The following is a 12,308-nucleotide window of genomic DNA, read 5'->3' on the forward strand; positions in this document are numbered from 1 at the left end:
TCCAAGGCCATTGTGAGCCTTTTGAAGTATTCTAAAGGTGTTTACAAAAACACTCGCCACAAGTTTCAACTGTTGTTCTTTGGCTCACACGCAATCTAATGGGTTTGAATGTAACACTCGTGTATCGAAGATTATGAGGGATCTTCAAAAACTTATAAAGGAAGACCATTAATGAAATGATTGTTTTAGTTGCTAGCCTTTTTTAGGCTGAAGCCGAAACTGCTAGGAAGCGGGTTGTGATCTACCGAACCATGGGCTCGAGCCTGGGAGTGGGTCGAGTTGCTATCACTTGTCAATTTGTTAAATTCATTTGAGCCATCTAAGTTGAATTTATTATAGATCGATCCAAACCCCAAAACAAGTCAGAACCAGAAAAACATAAGGATAGCATTGGGGACTTTATGCGATGACAATTTCTACTAAATAAACATAAAAAAGATCTTAAATACAAAAAAACCAACTCCATTTGGGTAGATTTAATTAATTGGATCTGAATTCAATTTTGCACGTGACTTTTTGAAATCCAATCCAGATCCAACAAGGGTAGGTTCTGATTCAATTTGATATTTAAACAATTAAACGAAACTGATAATATTCAATTTGAAACTAAACAATTAAAAATAGATTGGAATTCAGATCCATTTTTCTTATGAAATCATATTAAATGGATCCCATTTCGTATTGATAATGAGATTTTACCAAACCCATGGACGGGCATAGGCCTTCTTAGCATAGAGTTTACCTTGAGTGCCGCAATAATCTTTTCAAGAATCAGTAGATACAAAAAGGGATACTTCATAAGTACACTAAAAGGGTGTTTGTTTACTTGATTACTTGGGATACGATATCCAAGGTGATTTGATCCTAGATCGTTGAGATCTTAGATCTGAAGATTTGGGATTAAATCCTGCTCCCCATATAACTTCAAATCTGAGGTTCTGACTAAATAAATGAGATATAAAATCCTTGTTTTTATATGGTGACGAAATTCGATGTTTGTTTATTCGGTGCGACTCAAACAGGAGTTAATTCATATCAGGCGTCGGATGTAAAATCCGAAGTTATCAAACATCGCCGGCCCGCTTATTGAATGGGAGGAAAGGCCAGAGAGTGAGCTGGCACGGGCACACATTCAAACGTTATCCGAAAAGGTGGGGCCCGCGGGCTCCTCCCCTCAACACCGGATTACCCTTTTTTTTTTTCTTTTCAGAAAAATCCGTTAACTGCCGTCATCCTGTTTTCCGTTTCTTCCTGTGGGCCGCCGTCCCTCTCTCTTTATCAGCCCTCCGCTTTCATCCCATAGGAGAAGCTCTGATCACTTCATCCAATTCTGAACCCTATCCTCTCTCTCTCACTCGGGAAGAAGATATTGGGGTCTCTGTTCTCAGAGGACTCTTCTAGACGATTGATGGACTGTTGCCTTCATGCTTCCCTAGCGAAGAACCCGGTCTTCGCTCGCCATAGTTCGGCCGTCGCCTTCGTTGATCGCGCCTTCTGTCGTCGATCGTTGGCTGGATCCCGATCGCCGAAGCTTGGTTCCGTCTCCTTCTCCGGGTTCTCGTCCTGCTTCCTGGTTCGTTTCCTCGATCGGCTTTCTCTTTTGTTCGGGGGAGTTGGCTTTTACTGTATGAACTGATCATGTTTGGATATGCTCTTGACATTGGAAACCGTTCACTTGTTCGCGATTTGTTCGTTAGTCCAGGTTTCTCGTCTGCGTTTCTGTAGATTCGACTCTGGTAGTGGTGCGGGGAGTAGTTTGAAAATTTGACTTCTGGTTTGACTTTTAATTGTAGGGTTTACTTTTGAGAGATGGGGCCGGACAGTGTGGCAGTAGAGTCAGATACGGGAATTCGACCTGTGTGATCCTTCCATTAGCAAGCGCTGGAGTCAATGAGCGCGAAACCGACGCGGTCACTACGCCGTTGGAGCTGACATCTCCTGCGGGCAAATTCCTGACTGGTATACTGCGGAACCAGCGGCATTTATTTGCCGCCGCCGTTGCCGAACAGTTGGAGCAATTGGCGGAAGATCGACATGGTGCTATCTCTCGCAAGCGGAGTAGCGCGGACACCGTTGAGTGGTTGCTTCACAGGCTAGTATTTCTTGCTTTGCTATCACTCATAGTTTCGTCTCCTTGGATATACCATTAAGAAATGGTAATGTGAACTAGACTAGTTGCAAGCGAGTGGTGAATTTGATTATTTTCTCCCCTGATTTGCTGTCTAACCGTCCTCTCGAATAGGAAGGATGAAAGGACGACTAATAGAATAAAAACGACTGTCTTTCAAAATTATCATGAAGAGGTCAGCATTTGATCTATATAGACGGTGATTTACAGACATATCATCGTCACTGATAAAAGGTGACTATTACACACAACAGATTCTATAATCTCGATAGGTACAGTAAGAGAACTCTTGGTAATTTAGGAAACTTCTATCTTCACGTCCTTTCTTTGTGCCATGACTGATTCTGCTGGGCGAGATTTGTGGCCATATCAGATATGGTCTTCATCCTTAACAAAGGTTTCACGTCAACTTGTTTATGGAAAAAAAAAAAGCAAGTCCTAGCGTGGATTAAGATCCTTTAGAACCTTCGTAAATGGAAGACCTGTGGCGACGTTAAGATTGAGATCCTATTGTGCAGCTTCCATGATAATGTGCGCAGGTATTGGACTGGCTTCAATGATATGATCTATAATTTGCTGCTTGTTCTGGATTTCTGCTATCACAAGATTAGGAGCTAAATTAAGATCGGAAACAAAAACTCAAGAGGATTGATGGTTTCTTTTTCTGCTTCCTCATCTGGCATTACGTCGATGTATGTAAACACCCAATTGGCAGTTCTTAGGAGTTTGAATCATCTGTGCGCACCTCTAGACTATTTTCAGCCTAGTTTTGGGATTGCCTTTCTGAGCTAAAGATGCTTAGCTGCTTAAGTCAGCTCATCAAATTAGAATGCTGATCTATAGAATCCAAAGCAGCTGGATGCATCTGTAACTATGGCAACCTGAAGGGTGCTCATTGAATATGTAACTAATTTAGTCATTATAGCTGATTTAGTCACTGGTTTACTGGCTAACGTGTGGGGATTAACTTGTCTAGCATCGAGCAAACAGCAGAAACAGGGTACATGAATATCAATTGTGATAACAATGAACTTCAATTGATACAGTATGTTCATGCCAATGATTTGCTCCTTTTGGGGGATCGTTACATTTGTGTCAAAGTGGCAAACAGGGTCCGTCTGGTTCTGCCCCATGATTTGGTTTGGTATTACTTGATTGAGCTATGATATCTATTAATATTATAGGATGGGTCAGTTTCGGATTTATTCAAGTTCCTCCGTAATTGGATTTTCCAAGTATATGGCAGAGATTTGGTTATGTCTTTACATGGAAGTGGGAGCACTGATTTAATCAGTCAACTAGAAACAGTATATATAACCAGCGCAGTACATATAGTGGAAAAAGCAAAACTATTGAAATAGTGGTATTTGTGGCATAGTCAATTTGAAGTTTCCAGAATTACTATGATCTTGGGAAGCAGGTGGGTGTTCTGCATTCTACTTGATGTTTGGTCTAACTTATTTGTAGGTCCAGATGCAGACTCTCATCAAACTTGTTCAAAATTTTTAAAGTTGTTACAGAAATTCATGACATTTTAAGAGCCGGTTTATTGATGGCCTGTTTATTTTCTTTAGGTTATTGCCCAGAAGGTATAATAACAAAGGTAGGTGGTGCCCTGGTGGGACTGAAATATTTGTCTATCTTGAATTCTTGGTGGAGTATTTTGTTCTCTCTTAACTGTATTTCAGAATTGGTCAATCTCCTGTGCAGTAACAGTGTTTGCAGTAAGGTTGGAGACAGAAGGGCTCTGGGCTTGAATTAACACACGTACACACCATATAAATATATATGTACCTAATTACATTAATTTGGACTAGAGACAACCTGACAAACATAGATGTATCGAAGATATGTCAATGCAACAGGCAGGAACTAGCGCAATCTAAAAGAAACATAATACCCATTCTAACTTGGCATGCTTGAAACACAAATTAAACTATTAAGATATATATAATACGTATAAACATTATCACAATGAAATGCATATTCGAAAGAAAGAACAAAAGTATAAAAGTTGACTAGAAGATTACAGCAGCATAGCCCTTATAAAATAAATTTAGAAAACCAAGAAGAAGAAAATGAAGAAAAGGGTCAGCAACAGAGAGAGAGCGAGAGAGCTTTTTTTTCTTTTCCAATAAAAGTTAAGTAGTTTGAGTGGATTCCTAAAGCAAATCCTCTTTTCCTAAATTACAAATATAGGCCAAGCAGGGCATTTAGTTTTCACTATGTTTTGTGAATTTTCTTAAACTAGTTATTTCGATTTTTTAATTTAGGAAGGATCATGACATCTTCATAAAAGCTCTGGGGCAAGACATAGTACGAGGAAACTATTGGGGAGGCATAATTTATTCTCCAAAAAGTTTTTATGAACAAAATTATACTTCTCTAAAATTCCAATGAGTGCCCAGCCTCCTGGGTATGTCCCTGGGCTTTTTTATTTTTTCCTTTAAATTTTAGAGCACACCTGGACATGATTGCTTATCACTAAAGGGCAGAAGATGATTGACCAACGTGATTGTACTCTGTTATTGTTCTTGAAGTACTATGAAAATCTTTCCACTGAACCAAGTTTTTGGTATAAGTAATTTAGGATACTCTGAAAGGAATATCCATGTAATAGATGGTCGTCCTGAATCAGGTGGTGGATAATAGGTATGTGCATGCATAACACAATGTTTTCTTGCATGCTTATGATGCTGTTGCAGCGGAGAAGAAGAGAGTGAGAGAGAGAAGCTGCCGTGAGATTGAACCTTGAGAACTCTCTATTACGATAACCCTCATCTCTCTTATAAAAGAGATTAGGGTAAAAAGGGATTTACAAAATAACTCAATGGAAAATAAGGAAAATATTAAAGAGATCTTATAACTCTTTAATATTACAAGGAACCTCTTAAAACATAAAACTTTTCTTGTTCAACACTCCCCCTCAAGCTGGAGCATACATATTAAACATGCTCAGCTTGTCACAACATCTAGAGAAATCACCAATAGGAAGAGCTTTGGTGAAGATATCTGCAGCTTGATCTTCTGAAGGAACATGAACAGTGGCAATGGTTCCTGCTTAGCTCCTAGCATCCCTGTGTCCTGCAATAAATCAAGAACATATTTTCGTTGAGAGAGAACAACACCCTCCCCATTGCGAGCAACTGCTATTCCCAAGAAGTATCGTAGAGGACCCAGATCTTTCGTCACAAAGTGTTTTTGAAGAAACAACTTTGCATCAGAAATTTCTTGATCAGAAGCACCCATCAGGATAATATCATCAACATAAACCACGAGAACAGTTATACCTCGGGAAGCCTTCTTGATAAACAAGGAATGATCAAGAGGAGATCTCACAAAGCCACACTGTGAGACTACCTCGGAAAACTTGTGAAACCACGCACGAGGACTCTGTTTGAGTCCATAAATAGCTTTCTTCAGCTTGCACACTTTTCCACACTCCCCCTGTCGTTCAAATCCCGGTGGTTGTTGCATATAGACAGTCTCATCAAGATCACCATACAAAAAGGCGTTTTTGACATCCAGTTGATACATGTGCCAGTCATGGTGGACAGCCACAGAAATAATAAGACGAATGGTTCCCAACCGAGCAACTGGAGAGAAGGTCTCAAAGAAATCCACACCGTAGGTCTGCGTGTAGCCCTTAGCAACCAATCGAGCTTTGTATCGTTCCAAAGAACCATCAGAATTATACTTAACTGTGAATACCCACTTTGAGCCAACAATATCACATCGAGGAGGAGGATCAACAAGTTCCCAAGTGCCCCTCTGCACTAAGGCATCCATCTCATCTTGCATAGCCCGTCTCCATTGGGTGTCTAATAAGGCCTGCTGGTGACACGTATGAACTGTATGAGCAGCCAAAGCATGAATGAATTGTTGCATATTTTTACTAACCCCATCAGTAGACACAAAATGAGATATAGGATGTAAAGTACATTGTCGTCTGCCTTTGCGAAGAGCAATAGGTAAGTCTTGACAAGGATCAGAATGAGTAGGACTATGCGCTTCAGATGTACTTACCTCCTGAGAAACGGCTGGCAAAAGATTATGAGAAGGGTCCTGTCGACGTGTGTAGACCAGCGGTGGATCACGAAACTTGGACACAACAGACGAAGGAGATTCAACAGGGAACGACTCCAAAGGAATAGGAGGAATAGGTAGTGGGTCTGGAGACCGTGGCATCTCAGTAGACATAGGAGTGAGGCTATAATAAGGTTGAGACTCAAAGAATGTGACATCCGCACTGATATACTCTTTTTGAGTCAAGGGAGCAAAGCATTTGTAGCCTTTATGGTTTCTGGAGTAGCCAATGAAAATGCATTTAATGGCTTGGGCTCCCAATTTGTCACGTGTGGGTCCAAGAATGTGAACAAAGTATGTGCAACCAAATACTTTGGGAGCCACTGGAAACAAGGATCTTTGTGGGTGCACAAGTTTAATGGGGATCTGGTTATCAATGGAGGATGAGGGTAAACGATTGGTTAAGTAGCAAGCAGTAAGAATAGCATCTCCCCAAAAATATGCAGGGAGATTAGTATGAAGCATAAGGGAACGAGCCACATTTAAAAGTTGACGATGTTTTCGCTCAACTATTCCATTTTGCTGGGAAGTATGGGGACATGTAAACTAAGGAGAAATGCCATTATCTGAGTAAAACTTCATTAAGGTAGATGCCTTAAACTCAAGAGCATTATCAGTGCGAATGTTTTTAACAAGAATACCAAACTGGGTCTTTATTTCAATAATAAGGTTTTTGAGAGTACATACGACTTCAGACCTTTCCTTCAAAAGAAGAACCCAGGTGACTCGAGAATAATCATCTACGATGACAAGAAAATAACAAAATCTTGACCTACTAGCAACTCTGCTAGGACCTCACACATCAACATGAAGAAGATCAAATAGTCCACAACTGGACGTACTAAGACTCGATGAATAACTACTACGAGTGTGTTTGCCAAGTTGACAAGCTTCACACTGGAACGACTCTGGTAAGGAGAGATGTGGAAGGAGATGACGGAGCTTGGAGACAGATGGATGACCAAGTCTGAGATGCCACTGGAACGAGGAGGACAACGATGTGATCGATGATGCTGCAATACCTACGGGATCCGACATGAAGTAGATGCCCCCTTTCTCATAGCCTCCACCAATCGTCTTCCCAGTTGGCAAGTCCTGAAATGAACATAAACCATAGTCAAACGTAACACGACAATGTAAATCATTAACCAATTGTCCAACAGATAACAAATTTGTGGGAAACTTAGGAGCATATAACACATTGGGAATAGTCATAGATTGAGAGAACTTGATATCTCCATATCCCATAATGGGTGACAATCTACCATCTGCAAGTCTCACCTGACGTATCTGAGGTAGTGAGTGTAGCACAGTAAACATAGAAGGCATACTACAAAAGTGCCTCGATGCCCCTGAATCAATAATCCAAGTAGTACCTGTATCATGTGAGATAGTGTCAACAGACATAGGGCTGTCAGTCATAACTGTGGAGGCCGATGGCTGAGTAGATCTGTGTGCTTGAAAGTCCTCATACTCTGACTTATTGATACTCACAGTCATTGTCTCAGGCTGAGAAGAAGATAAAGACCCATCTACTACTGATGACGCTGCTTGGGCCGCTCCAATAGAAGACTGTAAAGAGTTCTTCCCCAGCTTTGATGTAACATTTCTGCCTAAGAATGGCGCTGCAGTAGGGCGACCATGTTTATCCCAACATCTGTCTTCCAAATGACCTATTTTCCCACAATAAGTGCACTGAAATCTCCCCCGACCTCCTCCTGACCCACGGCCCATGCCTCTTCCCCTGAAGAAACCGCGTCCACGTCCTCCTGAAGCTGCTAAGGCAGAGGCATGGATATCACTGGCCAGTGAAGAGAGGGTCACAGCAAGACGACTAAGCCTGTTGTAGGCTTCAGCTAGATCAGGGATTTCTGCTCCAGTCAGCATCTGAGCCTTTGCTACTGCATATTCAGAGGAGAGACCCTGTAGGAATTTCGCAACCATAGACTGTTCACCATGGATCTTATAACATGTTGGACATGGAGGACGTAATGCTTTAAGTCGCTCAGAGATGGACTTAAGGGAAGCGAAGTACTGAGCAAGACTTTGGTCACCCTGTTGCAGATTAAGTAGTTCCTCCTCTACCTGCAATATTTTGCTAATATTCCTGTCATTCGAGTAAGTCTGTTTCAAGAAATCCCACATTTGCTTAGCCGAGGTGTAGTATGCAATAGTTGATGCAATTTGGGGTTGCACACTATTCATGATCCATGACATGACAATATTATTATCTCCCTTCCATGAACTATATTTTCCACTCTTTTCAACAGGTTCGTTTTCTTCTATAACATGCTCCTTTTGATGTCCAATCACAGAATCATAAACACACGAGACCAAATCTCATAGTTAGATCCATCTAACTTTACAGTAGAACCATACGAAAATGGATTTCCTCCACTTTTAACTTCATGAGAAAAATCAGATTTATTACTTTCAACCATCATAAATCTGTCCACAAGAAATCAACCACCAATAGCGAGAGAATATATATATATATATATATTTCTATTGAAAAAGAAACTGATCAACAAGAACAGACATCCCACACGGCAACGTTAGATGCGCAGAAACAATCAACCTGCTGTCCAACTGTTGACAGCAATACCACAACAAAGAAGACTGCAATCTGAAGACAGAAAAACGCTGCTACCAGCAAGCCCACAACTGAAAACGAATCCCCACTGTTTGTATTGTTTGCGCTGACCAACGACTTATCTATTTATGCATCTAACGCTGCTGTACCACAGTTTATCCTTCACAGATCATGAATAATGACAGCAAATAAAACCATCAACATAAACTTGCCATAGACGTCATAGATAGCAGTCCTCCACTTGGCTGCGTTGATCATATAACATATCAAATCATAGGCGATTAATCAGCGCAGACTCCCACACAGCTGCGATACTATATACACTTCTGAAAAATCCACGGCTGGAGTCTATTCACGCATCTCTCCTAGCGTGAATAGACTCCTCCACACTGTTCCGTTGCTGGAAAACAGCAACTAGAACAGGCGAGAGGTGAAGGAGAAAGAAAACGGAGGAAGTAGAAGAGATCAAGCCTGAAAGGGGACGGAGGATCGCCGACGGTGTGCGTCACGTCCGCGCGCTGGCTGTGTGCTTCAAGTCTCCAGTCACGTCCGTAGCTCTGATACCATGTTGCAGCGGAGAAGAAGAGAGTGAGAGAGAGAAGCTGCCGTGAGATTGAACCTTGAGAACTCTCTATTACGATAACCCTCATCTCTCTTATAAAAGAGATTAGGGTAAAAAGGGATTTACAAAATAACTCAATGGAAAATAAGGAAAATATTAAAGAGATCTTATAACTCTTTAATATTACAAGGAACCTCCTAAAACATAAAACTTTTCTTGTTCAACACTCCCCCTCAAGCAGGAGCATACATATTAAACATATATTAAACATGCTCAGCTTGTCACAGGAATATTTTGTTGGTTGTCACCTAAGATTGTGAGTTTTCTACAAGCATAAAGCAGAAATATTTAGGAGCTAACATTCATGTGTTGCTCCTGAACTGCAGTTTGTCTTGGTCAAATGACATGTCGTTATCCCTACATTCGTAAGTCTAAACCGTAGTATTTTAACAAATAAGAGCCAGTGGGAACATGGTCTTTGCACTTATCATTCACAAACTATCCTTCCCGTTGGGATATTGTTAGTTGTAGTGTTTACTTCTGGGGACAATGTAACTTTACATGCTTGTGTTTTGCTGCAGCGGACCATGAATTGGCACACTTTGTTGTTTTTTTGTTCCTGAAGTTGATCTGTTGGTCGTCACCTAACGATCTGATATTATGAACTATTTGCATCTGCTTTCTGAATAATTAGCCAGAGCTCCTTCCTTATTTCCGTTCAGATTTTCTGTTCAATATGTAGGAATATAGATATAGAGTAAATTGTACAGGAATAACAGCTAAATCCGTGATATACTAAAAGATTTTCTTGGTTTAAATTGCATGACCAATATGCAGTAGGATAGCAGAACTCAAGGAAGAAGAATGCAAGGTTGCTGTTGAGGAGGTCATGTACATGCTGGTTGTTCACAAATTTTTAGAGATTGATGTCCCCATGGTTCCAAGGCTCACTAGATGCACCTGCAATGGCAAACTTGGTACATGGCCTCTAAAGGACCACGAACTTGAATCAGTTCATGGAAGTGAGATTCTTGAGATGGTAGAAGAACATCTCTGCAGGGTCCTTGGTCAGAGAGGGAATGCTGTAGCCTCTGACAACTGGACTGCAACCAGGATTCGCAGGCTTCACCTGGGACGAGTGTATGCTGCTTCAATTTTGTATGGCTATTTTCTCAAGTCTGCCTGGCAGAAGCATTGCCTCGAAAAGAACTTCATCAATACAGATCGAGATTTCCCTGTCACCTGTACCATAAGGCTTCCACCTCCTGGCTTCTGGCCCGGAGCTTCAGATGAAGAAGTAATTGCCACCGCTGCAACAGCCAAGCTTCAACCATATTCTACTTGTGCTTCTCGTGCACAAATGCAAATGAAAAATGTGTATAGAAGCACCTTCAAGAAATACATTCTTTCATTTGATATGGAATCTTTTCAAACATGTGCAACACTGAAATCAAAGGAAGCAGTGAATCTGGTGGAGAAGCACTGTTGGGCACTGTTTGGTCGATCTGGAAATGCTGGCCTAGGTGAACTCCAGGATGATGAGATACTCACAGTGACATTTTCCAGCTTGAGGAGGTTATTATTGGAGGCTATTGCTTTTGGTTCTTTTCTCTGGGATGTGGAGAGCTATGTTGACTCTGTTTATAGATTAAATGAGTAGGAGCGGTTTTGTGCATCTCTCTTTCTGGTTTTAGGTCTTCCATTAGATTAGTTTCAGGAAGTTCTTAACAAGAGAACTTGAATTTGAATTTCATCGACCGGATGTACAGTGTAATTAAATCTATGTGAATAGAGATGAAGCGAGTGGTGTTCCTTTGCCCAGCCCTTGTTTCCTCTGAGCAATTCCGTTTCTTTAGTTCTTAATGTACCAAAGCTTTATAGAGCTTGTAATAATTGCATACAACTTAAAATTTTCTCTTTGGGAGTTAAAAGTTCCTTAAAACATCATGCTTCATCTGTATTTCGGTCATTTTCCAATTGAAATTCCTCTTAGTGCTTCCAATATTTTCTACAACTAGATTTTTCTCTGCTGGAGTGACAGTTACATGGATATCATGTTTCATCCGCTCATTTCAGTCCTGTTACCGCCAACTTAAATTCCTCAGGCTTTTTATAGTAATAGTTCGAAGGAATCCACGAGGAAGGAAGTCTTATCGATGATTATACACGATTTTAATAGATAAAACAAAGACAGTTAACTTCCAGAAAACTCTAGCTCCAGAGGGAGATATTTATGCTTAAGAAATAAAAATGATTATGATCCAACATCCAAATTTGAAACTCATGTAACTAACTAAACCAAAGTAACCTACAGTATTTCAGCAACTTTTAACATGGCAGATTATACCCTTAAGAGTTAAGACCAATATTCTTCCAGCGCATGGTCCAGCAACTACAAGATATCTCACTGTTTATTCTCTGCCCTTTTTATCATCCAGGTTCACCTGGAGGGGTCTGCTGACTATTTCTTCTGGATCTATAGCTCCATGAAAAAGTCATCTGAAAAGTTATGCACGGAAAAGCTCCTCGGTATGATTGTTAATGGTAAACGCTTATAAGCTTACGCTTTTGTCAACAATAACTTAGCATATCTGCATCTCAAAAACATAAGCTTCTTGAGAGAAAGTTCCCCCATGAACTGTTACTTGATTGTGCATTCATATGATCACAAAATGAAGATAATTGATGGTTTTGTGCAGGCAACATTGTCACAGAAGAACTAACAGCAAAATATTCTTTCTCGTGTGCAAATATAAGAGAGTTAAAAGGAAGGATGTCGATGCTTTAGTGCTGAAAACAAGCAAGCAAGAAGCAAAGCTCCAGAAACGATCTATCCAGGAGAACCAGAAAGAAGAAAATGAGGAAGATTAAACATGCTGCCTAGCCAGGAAACAAAAATGTGGTCGCCAAGTGGTGGAGAAATGAAGTCTTCCTCCGGC

At 40.7% G+C, this 12,308-nt stretch overlaps 1 protein-coding gene across 1 annotated transcript; it reads left to right on the top strand.

Moving 5' to 3' along the window:
- The first annotated feature begins 1,229 nt into the window (after window positions 1-1,229).
- Window positions 1,230-11,190, top strand: LOC116247950 (UV-B-induced protein At3g17800, chloroplastic-like). The gene is made up of 3 exons (XM_031620435.2): window positions 1,230-1,573; window positions 1,794-2,092; window positions 10,207-11,190. Exons 1-3 carry the CDS (start codon window positions 1,409-1,411, stop codon window positions 11,027-11,029), a joined length of 1,287 nt encoding a protein of 428 aa, XP_031476295.1. The 5' UTR covers window positions 1,230-1,408; the 3' UTR covers window positions 11,030-11,190.
- The last annotated feature ends 1,118 nt before the right edge of the window (window positions 11,191-12,308 follow it).

This window comes from Nymphaea colorata, chromosome 2, assembly GCF_008831285.2.
Source record: "Nymphaea colorata isolate Beijing-Zhang1983 chromosome 2, ASM883128v2, whole genome shotgun sequence".
NCBI classification, from domain to species: domain Eukaryota; kingdom Viridiplantae; phylum Streptophyta; class Magnoliopsida; order Nymphaeales; family Nymphaeaceae; genus Nymphaea; species Nymphaea colorata.

What these genes read in the sequence shown, in the direction of transcription:
- LOC116247950 (XM_031620435.2), top strand. Translation starts at nt 1,409, where the DNA reads ATGGACTGTTGCCTTCATGCTTCCCTAGCGAAGAACCCGGTCTTCGCT. An exon ending in GGTTCTCGTCCTGCTTCCTG is followed by an intron (nt 1,574 to 1,793) that starts GTTCGTTTCCTC and finishes TTTTAATTGTAG; the next exon opens with GGTTTACTTTTGAGAGATGG. An exon ending in GTTGAGTGGTTGCTTCACAG is followed by an intron (nt 2,093 to 10,206) that starts GCTAGTATTTCT and finishes ACCAATATGCAG; the next exon opens with TAGGATAGCAGAACTCAAGG.